Consider the following 17,157-nt stretch of genomic DNA (forward strand, 5'->3'; position numbering starts at 1 on the left):
TCTGTTGAGTGGTGATACCTGAAGTATTTCACTGTTTTTCTGACATTTCATTCTGATGAAAAAACCCCTCAAACGACCCAGCTCTGAGCTAAAGTGCCAGCAGGGAGAGTTAATCTAAAAAGTTATGTGAACAACACGTCAGTTTAAAGACACATCCTTTTGTTGTTTCTGTTATTGAAGACAAGAAAACAAAATGGATTGCTTTGTTTGGATTAAATCTCTAATTACTTCCATGTAGTCATCTCAAGATGAAAAACACTGTTGTAGGCCCACATGATCAAAGGTGCGCTTAGTGAGATTAAATTTGATTCTATTTGCCAAGATTAAAAAAAAATGTGTCAGAGATGCTCAGAATACGAAAATAAATACCTACACATACATATCAAAGAAAATCTAGTAAAATAAGATGAAAAACAGGAAAACATAGCAAGGTGCAGTTAAGTCAAGTTGTGAGTTTTAAGCTATATTTATAGAGCACTTACTCATCGGCCACTTTATTAGGTACACCTTACTAGCACCAGGTTGGACCCCTTTTGCCTTCAGAACTGCCTTAATTCCTGGTGTCATAGATTCAACAAGGTGCTGGAAACATTCCTCAGAGATCTTGGTCCATATTGACATGATAGCATCACACAGTTGAATCTCCCGTTCCACCACATCCCAAAGGTGCTCTATTGGATTGAGATCTGGTGACTGTGGATGCCATTGGAGTACAGTGAACTCATTGTCATGTTCAAGAAACCAGTTTGAGATGATCTGAGCTTTGTGACATGGTGCGTTATCCTGCTGGAAGTAGCCATCAGAAGATGGGTACACTGCAGTAGAAGCTGCTGGTCTTTCAAACAGGGGAAGCTCACTTTAAGTTTACATCATAAAATTTATATTGTAGAGAGGCAGTAACTTATAAAAGGAACATTTAATTGAAGCCATTTTTCAACCACACTCATGCCATAGAACCACAGCAAAACACACCTCAAACATTTTCAGATGGGTTTAAACACCTGAACTGTGTCTAAAACGGTGAAAATGAGCTATATGGCTTATGGAAATAAGGAGCTCCGGACTGCACTCTGTCAGAAGACTCCACTCGCAAATATCCGCATGGGGCTGAGCTCGAAATGTGACGATGCCGGTGTGTATTTCCAAACTGCTGTCAATCACAAAGGGGTTCAGCCTTTTAGACAATTCCTCCAATCATCATGCATACACTGAGCGTCCTCTCCCGCCTACCACTCCATTAGGTCCCAGGGAAGCTGAGCCTCCCTTACAGTGACGATTTTGTCGCATTTATCCAATGACCGTCTCGCTTTGCTGCATGAAAAAAACCTGCTCAGCCTCCCTTGTTGTCTCAGAGCAATCGCCCCTGGTACACTGTGGTAATAAAGGGATGGACACGGTCAGCAACAACACTCAGGGAGGCTGTGGTGTTTAAACCATGCTCAGTTGGTACTAAGGGGCCCAAAGTGTGCCAAGAAAATCTCCCCCACACCATTACACCACCACCACCAGCCTGAACTGTTGATAGAAGGCAGGATGGATCCATGCTTTCATGTTGTTTACACCAAATTCTGACCCTACCATCTGAATGTGGCAGCAGAAATCCAGACTCATCAGACCAGACAACGATTTTCCAATCTTCTATTGTCCAGTTTTGGTGAGCCTGTGTGAATTGTAGCCAGCAACCCGGTTTTATACATCCAAATAACTTGGGACCGACCTTTATTTCTCAAAATGCATAGCCACACCAGGCTAGTAAAAAGGACTGGGCGTTTAATTGGTACTAGGCTTTTAATTGAAGTTTTACACGTATGATTAGTTTATAAAATATGTTGCATCACTATAGAAGAAGGAACACAACTTTATATGAAATACTGTAGTTAGAGGTTCCACCTAAACCAATTAGACCAGGGATACCTAATTTGCTTTCCGCAGAGGCCACTTTTGCAAATGATAGGAGGCCAGGGGCCAGTTAATAAACAAACATTAATAATTAGTATATAAATAATCAGCCCAGAAATGTCAGGGAGTCCAGGGGATCCTCCCTTGGCACTATTTAAAAAAATAAACAAGCTATTGTGATGCTTTTTTTATGCACTCCAGCACCTTATTTACACTAGAAGTACAAAAAAAAATCCCAGTTTGAATCAATTTGTTTTTATTGTGAAGTAGAAAATGGTGGGCAGGCCCCGCAGGCCATAATGAACCAGACCACTGAGTACTGCTTATATATTAATAAGTCAATAACAGTGATCCACTGATACAATAACACTCACAGAGGCTGCTCCTCATAATAGCTGTAGTATTTTCGTAATGTAATATTACTACTTTTACTTCATTCAACATCATTTTAATCAACTCGTTGGTTAAAACAATGTGATTACAGCTCTGAGTTGGCTCATTCGACACATGTATTTGCCACTGACTTTGCACTTTGAGAAACACCTCCCTCCCCTATTGATAAGACCTGCCGTACCGAACACCACGGCAGTCATCAATAGCCCCTGTGAGTGAATCCAGTGCTGACAGAGCCCTTCTGTTCTGAAAGGTCTCCCTCTGCACAGATACTGAGGAAGCGGTGCAGCGCCAGAGCAGCTGGGCACGCTGAGGAGAATCAGGGCTTGTGGGGAAGCTGGCAGGGAAAGATGGAGGAGACATAGTGGGTAATTGGAGCGCAGCGATATCCGCCATCTTGGCTCGTTACCTAAATAACAGCTTTGATTGAGGTGAATAGGCCCATAAAGGGTTGTGGTGGAGCTGATAAGCTTCAGTGTGGCTTGGCCGGTGTTGCGAGGCTCTTGGCATCCACGAGGGGCTCTTGGCTTCCTGCAGCTGAGACCTGGATCGGCGGGACGGGCACCTGGGATTCCAGATGTCTTGGGGTGGAATCTATGGTGGCATCTCTCAACTGGCATTAGTGCCTGCGGTGACATTCATCCCTCAGTCTGGCATGACGGAACTGGCAGCGACGAGCCAGCTTCCTATCTACCCACACATATCTGTCTGAGTGAGCACTGCTGGAAGTTGTGCTTCCTTTTGTCTGGGATGAAGAAAGAGACGTCATCTGTGGAGGAAACTACGACCGCTGTGCTCTGTGGAGACTCGGAAAGTTACACACACAACAGATGCTAATGTGATGAGTATAGAATTCCTGATACGAGCGTCGAAAACACATTTTCCTAGAAGATGCCACTGAAATGAAAAATATTTATCTTTAAGCATGGCAGCGAGAGCGTTACGGAGATCAGAGCTGCTTTGAGAAAATCTCTCTCATCTGTGTGCTTTGAATACGTAGTAATGTAAATCTGTGCTGAAGCTACATTAAGGAATGTTTACTTCAAAACATACAAGTACGGGAGAAAATATACTCAAGGGATGCTCTAATGCATTGGGGGATAGTAAAAGAATCTTCCGCGTGAGTCGCTCTATTTACAGCCTAACAACAAATAAAGCGGCAAATCCACAGGGCTTCACCTTGGCCTCAGGTGGAAACAGAGACAGAGCGAGTATAAGGTGTGTTACACCTCCGTGGTGCTATGCTGCAAAGAGTGTCTCTGTGTGTGTGCACAGATGACCGTGTGCTAACTGTATCCCCCGCCGCTCAAGGATTCCACTGCATGACAGGCATCGGTAATCACTGTTATTTTCCTACTGCAAAAAAAGACCCCAAAAAACCACAACATTTCATGACAGCTCATAAATTGTTCAGTAGTCCTCAGTCATCCCCGGGGTTATTTAGTCAACATCTACTTCAATCACTTCTCAAAGCTCATACAAACATAACGCAACAGCATACATTCATCACTGGGTTTTCCCCCTGAAAGCATTTTTCAGAGTGCACCGCGCCACTGCCTGCATGGGGTCTCGTTCCAGGCTCAGCTATAACTTCTTCTAGTTCTCCCTGCAATGAATGACAGAATAGTTTGGCTGCAATAACCACTGGCACTGAATAACAACAGCAGCTGCATTTGCCACTGCTAGTCTGGGGACTTAATTTTTGGGGCATTTGTGTAGTTAGTCCGACTGATATTACAGTGCCGACGGGGTGGGGATCTGCTCGGGGAGGTGCTGAGAGGCCGGGCTAAAGCACAGTGATCCATGTGAATGAGAGAGAATCTGGTCTCAAGAGGTAAAAGAGGTGTTTAATGGGATGTTCACGCTCTGTTACCTGCCTGACAGGAACAATCTCCCTCACTCACCTTGTTTGCCACTCAGTGGCCTCTGTATACAGGCTGCTAATTAACAGGGCTCCTGGATGCCTCATGAGCAGAATGGTTACATGCACAGACGTCTTGCTCATATTTGAAAAAAGCTATTTATAGTAAATGCATTTTATATTCAAATTACATCATAAGGGTATCAGTCAGCGGAGTTTCATACTCTAGATGGGATGTTTGTTGGTCGGTATTGTCACATAGAAGAGATGATATTTGGACTTTTCAAAATAAGGATAAGGAGAAGTTGTATTTATACACATCAGGAGTATCTCCAGTAATACTTGATTATTAACAGTGTTGGGCAAGCTACTTGGTAAATGTATTGAGCTAAGCTACCAGTTACTCTACACTGAAGCTATCTTTAGAAGAATACAGCAAGCTAAGCTACGAGAAAATGGCAAAAATAGCTTGTTACTTGGAAAGCTACTTTTATTTTTATTTTTTACTTAACATTATCTTAGTGATAAGAGAAAATTTCAGCCAAATAGGCAGGCAAAGAAATGTTCAGTTGAACTGTTTATTATAAAATAACACACTTAATTTAAAACTTTCTTCTTTTTTTTTGATGACTTTGTGACATTTGAACATGTCCTCCAATAACATGACATCATCAGTCTGCATTTCTCTGTCTTGGCCTCTTTCAGTAGGCGATCTGGCTCTGTCACTAAGTCAAAAACAGAATTACAAAATACATTTTTCAGTGAATAAAACCATAATAAATAATAAATGTGTTTTTTGGGGGGGACATTAGAAGATCCAGACCTTCACAGAAAAAAAATCAGTTGTATTTCAGAGCTTTTCCTGGGAAAAAGAGCTTTTAACTTTTGTGGACGCTGCTGGGCTACTCATTACCACCACGCTACTGAGAGATGTGAAATTCGTAACGTCTCTATATGTAGTGCGTATTCATGTACATTTATGTACATATAACTGTGTGTGGACACATAAAACAGAGGATTTGGGTTCATTTTTATGCACCAATTTGCGCCATTTCTGCATCAGTTTATGGTAGAAATGTTTTTAATTTTGTCAGAATAGAAGTCTTCTAGTACCGTAATGATTTGGGGGAGAGAAATACACATGTTCTAAATATTGAGGGGAGGGGGACGTATCCCCTGCATGCCCTCCAGAATTTAGACCTATGCATACAACTATTGGTAAATTTGACCATATCTTAACTGACATTGTTGTAATTTCCAAAAGTAAAACTTTTTATCTGATCAACAGGTGAAAACCTAAACTAGTGTCCATTTGATGGTGCTTTCACACAATCCTTTAACTGCAGATTCATATTTTATTTATTAATTTTGCACCTGCTTTATTCACAAAATATCATGAGACTGAAGGAGATATCAATGCAGTGAAAAAGCTGCCAACTTTAGTAAATAAATATGTGTAGTAAAAGGTTCAATAGGAAACACCAGCATGCTACCATGCTCACAATCACAAAGCTAACATGCTTATGTTTAGCATAACCACCGTTTTAGTTAGCGTGTTAGCATGCTAACATTTGCTAATTATAAACAAAAAGTACAGCAGACATTTAGTCTGGAGGAAAGTATTGGACAAGTGGAACTTTGACCCAATGGTGGCGCTAGATAAAAAGTTAGAGGGTTGCCACAGTCAGTAGGATACATCATCTGGGAACCATGAATGTCTTCACCAAATTTTGTGCCAATCCATCTATTAAATACTGAAATATTTTGCTGGGTAGGAGAAAACTTGACCTGTTGGTGGTGCTAAAGGAAAAGGGAGGAGTGGTTCCCAACTGGTGGGTCATGGTCCAGAAGTGAGTCGAGGGTCTATTCTGAATGGACCGCAAGTGACTCGCAAATGTGTGAAGTTTGTAAAAAAAAACACACTTTATTTTGAAGTGCAGTGAATTTCTGGTGCATAGCTTTTATTTTGAAGTGCCATTTTCTGCGAGAAATAATTGACAAATGGACAGCTTCTTGACAGAGACAGCAAACTAGCTCAACGATATGGTCAAATGCAAGTATGACACTGAATATATTAAATTGTGTGGACCTTGAACTAATGGCTAAGGAGAAATCTGGACCTCGTAGCTGGACCACTTGGGAACCACTGCTCTAGGGAATGTGAATGTCTGCACAAAATTCTCTGACAATCCATCCAATAGTTGCTGGGATATTTCACACTAATCTGACCTACACTGCTGTCACCATTTCAGTGAAACTCTCTACATACACACACACACATTAACAATATGCAGATGGAAGTCCATCTCATGCCGGGAGTCACATCTCATGACACTTTGACTTCTTCATACACATGCAAGCGCTCATGAAGTCAGTTTCTCTGACACAAGCACAAGCCCTGCTCTTCTGACCTTTAGCTCTGACCTTTAGCCATCCCTAAATGCCACTTTGGGAAAGTCATTAATTGTCCTCGCCCCTGCTGTCAGAGTGGAATGTCACATGTGTCTGACTGACTACAAGCTGCATAGCTCACATTGCTGGCAAAGTGCTGAAGGAAGCTTCAGTAGCACTCCGCTGGCTGCAGATGTGTGTGTGTGTGCAGGAAGTATACATTATGTGTGATGATTCATCAGTCGAGGTTTGGTGAGGTCAGTGTTTTGAGGAGAACTTATATTGAGAGAGAAAATGTGGACACTTTTGCAGCTGCTCACGTCACTTTTTCAATCCTTAACACACACTTACACACACTTACACTTACACACACACACACACACACACACACACAATTGCACATGAACCCACTGTCCTCTATATGTGCGTATACAGTCGTCTGTGTGCCTGTTGCTGCTTTCTTAGGTAGTATGAGTGAACTCAAGGTAGAGAGATTGATTCTCTGGAGCCAGACAGCGCTGGGCCGTACATCGGGCTGGATCAGCAACCCCCCCGACTCCCATCACCTCCAACCGACCAAACAGCGGGGTGATTAATAACACCCCCTCCATTACCCTCAGCACACAGATGGGACGTCAGGTTGAAGGTTGATGGAAAACAGCGCGGTGTGTGGTGTTACACCCCATCATACAGATTAGACTTTGGACTTCAGACAGCGCCCCCTCCACCTTTACCCCGCCACCTTGCGCGATTTGTATCCTTCAGGTATCCTTCCACTGCTGCCGATGCCATTTGTCACTGCGTGGCCGTGCTGAAGACTCCTTTAAAAATCAGGTGGAGGGAGTCTTCTACTCTACTTTTGAGTGATTTATGAAGTGCAGATGCGTGCTCATGGTGCTGTGGTTTTACAGTGTTTTGCTCGAGGAACATCAAAGTCTCCAAAGTTGTCGGAGCAAACCACACAGGGCAGAAGAGTCCCACACACTGAGGGCTTTATATCGATGCTTTCTCTTTAGTTGAAGTCGTGTTCAGGTTGTTCGGAAGAGCTGCAGAGAAAGCAACATTTTACGTGATCAAAGATATAAAATCTTTTTTAGAGCCAGGGCTGCTGCAAAGGGCGCAGCCTGTACAGGGTGCACACTCTGTCAGGTGAGCTAGAGTCTACCCCCAAAGCTTAATTACTGTGACAACCCAATTGTCAGAATAGATGTTGGCATTGTATGTTTCAGCAAACCACAGATACCTTACATTCTTATGTTAATATGTAGCAGATATGTTGAAACTTTATATTTCAACACGGCTGTGGTTAACATGTGGTTAGATTTAGGCAACAAAACCCCCTGAGCCTCATTTACCCCAAGCAGTCTGGTTCATATCAGTTCAGTTTGTTTGTTAAATCAGGTATTTTTGCATTCCCATTGTCAAAAGTTGGGGCAGCTGGGGGGGGTGTCTTTACTGCTGCTCTCCCTACTTTAGGCTTTCTATGTAGGCACATGGAAGGGCGGAGAGGTGTACTCTCTTTGCCTTAAAGGGAAATTTCGGTTTATTTCAACCTGTCTCCTATCGTCCTAAATTTGTTTCAAGTGACTAGTGACATAAAAACAATATTTAGCGTGTTAGCTGTTAGCCTAGATACAGCCGGGGTGCATAGTAGGGTCAGACCTGTTAAAACGTAAGTGAACGGGCATACTTCAAGTGCAAAGTTAGTCCACTAAACAAGCTTTTTCTCCACAAAGACCGCCACATATCGTTAGGATAAAAGTCAGAGAACATATAGAAAACGACATGTCAACGTGTTGTCTTACCTTACCGGTGTGCTGCCATGCTTTTTTTTTTCCAATCGATGCTATTTACAGAGATAGCACTGGCGATCTGACCTGGTCAGTGGCGAAAAAAAGCACTTTTAATGTGCAAACTTATACGGGACGCATTTGCCCGTTACCGTTTTAGCTCATTTCGCGGCTGCCAGCTGCATCTGCCTCCCTCAATACTGAACCAATTTTAGAACGAGTTGTACCTATGAATCATACGCACACATACACATGGGGAAATAGGGCCCAGGTTGAAAAATACCGAAGTTATCCTTCAAGGCTTTCCATGTAGGCACGTGGAAGGGCAGGGGGGTTTGCTCTCTCTGCCTCAGGCTTTCCTTGTTTGCATGTGGAAGGGCAGAGAGGTGTGCTATCTCTGTGTAGGCCTTGGAAAGGCAGAGAAGCCCCAGAACAAAGCCATACCACCACATATAATACTGCAAATGGAAATAAAGTTTTCTTTGACGAAAGTGGTCCTGACTGAAACACGGCAAGTTGAGAAAAAAAAAACAAAAAAAAAAACATACCCAAGTTTGAAGCCTAAAAAGCTGCTGAAGAACAGCAATTACCTGTTAAAAACCAACTGGTTCTGTTGTTGGTCTTTAACAGTGGTTTGCAGTTTGAGAGTGTCCTGCCTAGGTGTCCATCCACCATCCCCTCCACTTGCTGAGGACAAGGTCAGCTCATATACTCACTATGTCACTTTAGAAACATAACATATGTAACATATATGTTGTTTGCAGAAACATACAATGCCAACATTTTCGTCTGGCGACTGGGCTAAAAGAGATATTATAAAAAATGAATGTGTATAACTCACACTGACAAGTCTGTTGTGTACGAAGCAGTTTTTAATTTATGCACAGGAACACAAGCAAACATGTAAAAAGAGTTAGTTGCAACTGAACCATTGAATAACCTAATATTTGGTTATACACTCTGAACAGAAATATCTCAATCTGATGAATGGATTTCATCTTACAGTTTATGGGTAGCGCTCCAGTTGGGGTTCAAGAGAATAGTATCTGCCACGCTCCATCTGTACAGTTAATCCCATTAACATCCTGCTCTCACAAATTACATATTTAACTCAGAAGCCAAAGGAATAGCGAACACTATCAAAATTCAAAAACATTATTTTTTTTTTACAAAAAATATAAAAAGTACGGTGACAAAGACTGAACTTGATGCAGGCGGATATGGATAATCCTGATTACTTGTCAGAATGCACATAAACTTTTTTTTCTTTTCAAAAGGAAACGTTTTATTCTTTAAACACTTGAGACATTGAATAAATGTATTTAGAAAAACTACAGACATAGGCTTCGAACTTAACATCCTGTACAAAACATATGTAACTTTAAAAGCAAAACAATCATAAAAAAATGAAGCAAAAAAAACAACAAAAAAACACTGAAATTTCAATCACTGCTAGCTGCGGGAGCCTGTAACAGAAAAAAAAGTGGACAAACCTGACCACCGGCTTCAAATATCTACATCCTGATTCTAGGAATGGGGGTGGATATTGATCCATCTGGAGATTGCTGCAGCAGGAAATGGTAAAAGCCACCAGGCATCACCACGGTCTTTGTTTTTATGACTTCCAAAACCAGTCCTGAACTTAAGACCAGCCAAAAAGAAAGAAAGAAAGAAAAAAAAAAAAAACACTGCTTGCGATTCCCCACACCCTGGAATGCGACCAACCATGCAAAAACGAAACAGAGAAAACACGTCAGATGAAGTCATGCAAAGCGGTTTTGTGGTTATTTCCCATCATTACAAATGCAGGTCTGTTTTAGAGGCGTCACAGGAAAGTTAGAAGGGGATCACATCTCCCACAGTCTCTTGAGTTTTTATTTTTCCCTTTTTTTTTTTCTTTTTTTTAATCCACATTGGGAAATCCAGTTGTCCATTTCTCAGTGAGAGTCAAGGCAAGTTTTGCCCCCAAAGATGAACTTTCCAAGTGTACCCCAAGGCACCTGAGAGAAAGTGGGCATTTCCCTCTGTTGGCAACACTGTGTATCTGTGTTTTCATTACATACCAGCTGCCATAGAGTCTGAGAGTGGGACTATCCCACGCATGGTGTCACGAATCTCAATACAAAGCACAAAGAAAAGAATACAGTCAAATGGATGATAGGGTTGGCATCACCGCTTATGGTATGGTGTCTGAACTGCCGAATCAAGGCTTAATAGTCATCGTAGGTGTTGAGGTCGGTGAAGTATGCATTGGTATAGGTCTTCCCGGCAAGCTGTGGGTTGAAGTACTTATTTCTTTCCTCCAGAATCAGATTGTTTTTGTTGAAGGCCTGTAGATTTAAAAAAAAAAATGGAGAGGAGAAAGAGAGAGGAGTCAGCACGGACTTGTCTGCGACACATGGATCAAGTGATTATTCAGCCCAGATGGCGAGGTAAAAGCAAATCCATCCAGCCCCAAAAAGTAAAAAAAAAAAAAAAAGAAAAAAAAAAAAGGAGCAACACAAATCAATGGGAGGCCGCTCAGTGAATGAAACATACATTTCACAGAGCAAGGTCAAAGCATTTGCAAACAGGCTGGAAAAATGATAAGCCACCANAAAAAAGGAGCAACACAAATCAATGGGAGGCCGCTCAGTGAATGAAACATACATTTCACAGAGCAAGGTCAAAGCATTTGCAAACAGGCTGGAAAAATGATAAGCCACCACAGGGCTAAATTATTTTGATGCGCGTCCGTATGTCCACCTCTGTCATCTCTAATACCCAGCATCAGCGGTTTTTATGGCCCTCCGATTGTTGGTCCTCTAGGACAATCTGAGCCATAAAAATCGATCAAGAGAGAGTCTCTTTTCTGTTAAACAATAAGAAAGAGCCATGGGGGCATCTTCTCTGTCCCTGCGTGACATAGTAAACATGGAATGAGCTTCTGATGTGGTGCTCAATACAACATCAGCAATTTGGCAAATGGATGTGTTCATATGCATTCTGTTGTAGAGAGTGTGTGCTGGGAGTCCCTTGGGGCAGTGTAATTGAACACTTGATGATGCTGCGTTTGCCGTTGATGGATGTTTCCAACTCGACACTGATAGGGAACGAGTGTGCTGGACGAAAAACTCATACATTTCGCTTCTTCCCCATTATGTGATTTGCACACAAAGGGAATGTAATCAACACTCCCGCAGCCCCGGAGACGGTTATGTGTCTCTGCAGGTGGCCCCATGGCTGCTTTTAAACAGCTGTGCTTCGACGCTTGTTAGCATCATCTACTTTGTCTTCTTGCCTTAAACCTCTTTAATTGGCTGAAGAATGATTACATTTGAGTTTTCGGTGCGGTAAACAAAATGTGCTTAAACTAAGAAGTGGCATTAGTGATAGAGAGGTAACAGAGGAGCGTAATAAAACAGCATCACAATGGATTTTCTTTCTCAACCCATCAAATCAAAACCATCAAGGACAAAACAAGGAAGACAAACACTGAAAAAAAACATGCAGATGGAGGCACTTGTTGAGAGAGAAAAATAAGGGAGGGATACACTGCCTTCTCACAAGCCGGGAGGGAGAAGGGAATGGGGGGAGGTCGAAATGGAGGGATGAAGGGGTCTGAGCAGAGAAAGAGAGTCTGTACTCCAACCTGCCACACACAGGAAGTGCCACAGGAAGTGGAAGGGCAGGGCACGGTGGGGAAGAGGAAGTAGTAGTGGTTGGGGTCAAAGAGTTGTTGGGGGGGATCAAGAGGCGAGATGTTGTAGAGGTCAGAGGTTAGTAGAAAATCTCCAGGCCACGCATGGACACCCCCATGTTAGCAGAGAGAGGCTGGTGCATGGCGGGGTCGTCCAAGGGCAAGAGTACCGACACATCTGGCTGCAGGGAGGAGAGGAATGGGCAAGAGTCATCCTCAAAGAAACCCTAAGGCCATATTCTGTTTAACAGGAAGCCTGGAAATATGAGAAACATAAAACTGCAGCTACTTAGCTTTGAGATCATAAACCAGACTGCTGGAAATACTCCAGTTGGCCAAGAAACCAGTATGAGGGGTGTCTGTGATACACTGTGCATAATAATAATGACTCATCAACATCAGGATTTGAGCCAAAAACTCTCAAATATGGCATCAGGTGTTCATCATTCCTCCCTATAAACGCTCAAAAGAGGCACATTACGGTTTTTGCACACTCAGTGGCTGAAAATTCACTGCATCATCCAGACGGTTTAGGCTCACTGAGCGAGGGTTGGAGGCAGAATGTGCTTTCGGAAAATTAGACAGTGTTCATTTGTCATGCAGCTCCTTTTGTATTTTCACATGGTCTGTCTACATTCATATCTGCCTCTATTTGCAGTAGGACTAACTGAATTACGCTCCATGCTCCTGACTCTAATTGCATGACAGATGAACGCTCCTCACACCTTTATTCCGCAATGAAATTACATTCGGAGACGTTCGCCTCGAGCCTTCTGTTCTCACTCTGTGGCAGTTTTAACAAAACACTTTCATATCAAAGAAGTAGTTTTTGCAAACAGAGAGCCAGGTATTCACTTAGTTTGTATGTTGGATATTAAAGACTTCCTCTGACAGGGTGTCAAACACAAACGAAAAGAAAACCCACCTAAAATCAAAAGCTGATTCATCAGCATTACAGTAAAATCAAGTTCCAATAACAAGCTTAGTTTCAGTGTGAAACTTTGATGACTGAACGTGTGCTCATTTCACAATCAGAATTTGATCCATTCGGTCTAGTTTGAAAGTCTAGAAGAGCCACATGATTGAATAATTTTATCCACATCCAAGTTAGTGGAGTGCTAAACCAATAGTAGCTGGCTCAATGAGTGAAAGTATCTTGTGCGCCTGCTCTGTGGGCCCAATGATGTGGAAGCAATAAGGATCATTGGATCATTTTTAGGGCTGCCCCCTAATAGTTGACCAAACGTCGGTCAACCAGAGGTGTCAATAGTCGGCAAGATTTTACTGGTCGCTTAGTCGCAGAAAAACCCCCAAAACAAAACAAACAAAAATCGTGAAACTCTATTAGGAGCTGCGCCTTGTCAAAGTAAATCAAAACTTATATGACTGGATCTTTTAGGAATTTAATTTGAAAGGACAGACACAGGAACTGGTACCTGCGGTTATTCCACGGGCTAGTTAATAACATGTCGGGCAGGAAATCCAAAGTGTGGGATCATTTTGAGAAGGTGAAGGACGAACCCAAGGTGATATGTAAACTCATCTTCATTGGTCGACTACAAACATGACGTATCATCTGAAACATGGAAGTAGCTACATGCCCATTAGCCCACAGCGTCATTAATAGGCGGCTCGCTCAGTGTGTGACGTGCACTTGTAGATAAAATATAGGCCTATATTAATGAAGGTTCATTAGTACGGTTTTGTATTTCTCTGTAATGTAGCACAGTGTTAACAATGTTACTGATACTATTCTTTCTCACACCTTCAACTCAAACCATTGTGTTGCCCCGCCCAAAATATATCATTTAATAATTACATTAATATCATAAACATGCGGGTGACTAGTCGACTAATGGCCCTAAATGATGACTATTGGTTGACTGGGAAAATTCTTAGTCGGGGGCAGCCCTAGTAATTTAAATGCGGTAGTTGAACGTTTTTGGCCTAATGTGCTACTGAGCAACTTTCATAGGAGTGAACAGGACATGCCTGGGACATGTAGCTGTAGCTTTAGGCCTTCAGTAAAACATCTTACATGTACAGAATATAGCAATTAAGTCAGAAGCGTAAGGAAGTTACAACAGGCCCCAGTGCAGACTATGGTGCATGTATTGACAACAATATCAAAGAAAGTAAGAAATTAATCAGTTAATTGAATAGCTTTTATAGTATATTTATAGATTTTATAGCTTATATAGAACATTTAGAGTTTAATTAAGTTTTTATCTTTGAACACAGGTATATTTCCAAGGTGGTAATCTGAATCACTTGCAAGGGCCCGCTCTCTCTTTGGGCCCTTCCACCCCAGGGGCCCAAGTGCAATCGCACTGCCTGCACTGTCTATGTTTGCGCCCCTGAATTAAGTGCATACTGAGGACTTATTTTAAAAGAAGTCAGCTGTAAATGGAGAAACAAACGACACATGAAGCTAACACTAGTTTAGTAAGCTAGGCTACAGTAGTTACAGCTAGTAAGAGAAAGCCTGATTTTTTTCGATGTCAGCTGAAAATAAAAAAAATGACAGGTGTAGCAACAATAGCTGCAGTGAGGAGAGTAGCTTAACTTCTCTCCAACTATGATTTATGCCATGTAATGTATCCAATAGCTTCTTATCAGCAGGAGGACCCAAAAGTGGCAGAGTCTTTAAATGGCCAGCTAGTGCCAGACTATCTTACAAATGCAATTTGTAAGAATATTCAAAGGCAAATTCTTCTATTGGTATAAAATCACGATACCAGATTCATTACTTCTGAGGCTCCTTTGTAGGGTAAAAAATGAACAAGCTGTTAAAGTGATTGAAATGCTCTTTAATACAGAGCACTGGGAATACTTGAAAAAAAAAAAAGCCCAGCTGGGGCATGGAGTAGCTGTGGACAAGCACCAATCACCAGCTCAGTCTGGCACTAAAGGCTTGATGTATCAGTGGATAAGAGGCTGTTTGTACCATGAGAGTAGCTGGATCTCTGTCACTGGCTCTGCTGCATCCGACTGTCTGCAATTTAGGATGCAGTAATGACACAAAGGACCTGTCTACGCAGGGAGATGTGCAGATGCAGAGCATCTCCTCTGATTACCTACCCACGCACCGATAAGTAATTGCGTTAGTATGTTATGAGAAAGCAGTGTATGACCACTGACACAGAACAAAGTCACACACTGAGACACACAGCAGAGGAGCACACGGAGAGAAGATGTACGCACAACTGCCTATCTGTTACACGACTAGAGAGTGTCAGTGCACGACAGGAGGTGGTGTGACAGAGAGAGTCATGCAGTAAGAAAAGTATTTAATCACAACTGACACTGGAGGAAGCGGCAGACCGTTTCTCACTGCCTGGGACTGTGACATCGGTTGATTAAGTCAAACAGTAAGGAAATGTTACAAACTGCTGCTTTGCCTCGACACATCTGGACATCAGTCAAGCGTGACCCACAGTGAACCCCAGAGCAAACTTGTCCACAGACCTTGATGGCTTCCACCGAGTCGTATTTGTCCAGTTTGTTGATGTGGTTGGTGATGCTGGTGTTGAGCGGCGCAGCTGAGATGGGGTGGATGACGGTGGCGTCGTGAGACTGCTGCTGGTAGCGCTGGCAGTACGAGTAAACCAGCAGGGTAACCAGACAGCCGAGGATGGAGCTGCTGAGCCCCACGGCGATCATGTGGAAGAGGTTGAAGTCTGGAAGAAGAAGGGGAGGGGATGGGGGGGAGGAGAAAGGAGGTAATTCTCTGTCAATTCACACAAGTGAAAGTGGTAATTGAAGCTGCAATTCATATGTTAATGATGCAGTGCTCGGCAATAAAAAGAAGAAGACAATTTTTGTCTTTGTCTTTTTTATTCTTACTGTGTGCTGGTGGGGCCTCCTATACATCACAGATTAAAGATGTGTATGCACACCCTGCTCATAATAATAATAATAATAATAATAATAATAATAATAATAATAATAATAATAATGATGATAATTCAGCCAAAAATAAAAAAAAAACTAAAATAGATAATAAATACATAAAAATAAATGCTAGATTTTTTTAAACTGCTATCATTTAATAGCAGTCTAATATAATAACTGATTTGCTTCGGGCTCCAGACTGCAACCAAAACTGTTGCATAAATGACTATTTGTCCCGTTCATTTGAGTGCATGATGATCATTATTATTAGTGCCCCTGCTGGCACTTGGTGCCCTACTCACAGCGTGTACTGTGTGTGTACGTAGTGGCATTGAACCTCACAAAACAATCAGGTTAGCTCATCGTGTTTAAAAAATGAGGCAATCCGTATCTGATATTTTAAAAACGAGGAGAGAGAGAGGAGGAGGAGGCTGGCAAGAATGGAGGGACAACAAGAGATTCTGACTCAGATGTTACTGACGATAAAAGTGCAGGCAGAAAGAAACCAATTGAGCCAGTGAAGAAGAAAAAGAACCATTTTCAACCACAATGTCTGACCCATGGTTGCTGGACGTGGGGAAAGCTATGCTGTTCGGTATTGTAGGCCAGTGGTTCCCAAGTGGTGGGTCACGGGTCCATTCTGAATGGGCCGCGAGTGACTCAAACATGTCAAATTCGTAAAAGATGCACTTTATTTTGAGGTACAGTGAATTTCTGGCCCATAGCTTTCATTTTAAATTGCCATTTCCTGTTGTAGAGTGATTGACTGACGGACAGATACTTAAAATAGACAGCAAACTAGCTTGACGACATGGCCAAACGCAAGTATGATGCTGAGTATATTAAACTGTGTGGACCTTGAACTAATGACTAAGGAGAAATCTGGACCCTGTGGCTGCACCAGTTGGGAACCACTGCTGCAAACAGTGTGGCCACTCCACTACTCCACAGCACTCCAACATCAATACTCTAAATGAAGACAACTATTCATCCGTATGCAAGGTCACTGATTGAAGGAGCAGTAAGATTTGGGGGGATTTAGTTGCATTTAAAGGCGACTTCTCCCTGTTAGAATTCCTTTCGTGTTCATTATTTAGGAACGAGATTATCAGATGTCTTCCTCTCCAAACAAATACATCAGTAAAAAACAATAAAAACACTGACAAAAGCGGTTGTGTGTTAAAAAAAAAAATCAGTGTTTTTCTGACGCTACTCGACCTGCAGGGCCTAATAACTACGGTGGCTGAAGC

The 17,157-nt window shown here is 42.2% G+C and overlaps 1 protein-coding gene across 2 annotated transcripts in view; it reads right to left on the reverse strand.

Annotated features, from left to right (window-relative positions):
• Nucleotides 1–9,194: 9,194 nt before the first annotated feature.
• Nucleotides 9,195–17,157, reverse strand: part of sema5a (sema domain, seven thrombospondin repeats (type 1 and type 1-like), transmembrane domain (TM) and short cytoplasmic domain, (semaphorin) 5A) — a 184,021-nt gene continuing 176,058 nt past the window's right edge. For both annotated transcript variants that reach the window (XM_050056268.1, XM_050056267.1), the window contains exons 21-22: nt 15,482–15,693; nt 9,195–10,664 (exon numbers count right to left, since the gene is read on the reverse strand). In XM_050056268.1, the coding sequence (XP_049912225.1) occupies nt 10,545–10,664; nt 15,482–15,693 (332 nt within the window). In that variant the 3' untranslated portion in view covers nt 9,195–10,544. The remainder of the gene's footprint in view (nt 10,665–15,481; nt 15,694–17,157) is intronic.

The sequence above is a fragment of the Epinephelus moara genome, chromosome 11, assembly GCF_006386435.1.
Source record: "Epinephelus moara isolate mb chromosome 11, YSFRI_EMoa_1.0, whole genome shotgun sequence".
Classification (NCBI taxonomy): domain Eukaryota; kingdom Metazoa; phylum Chordata; class Actinopteri; order Perciformes; family Serranidae; genus Epinephelus; species Epinephelus moara.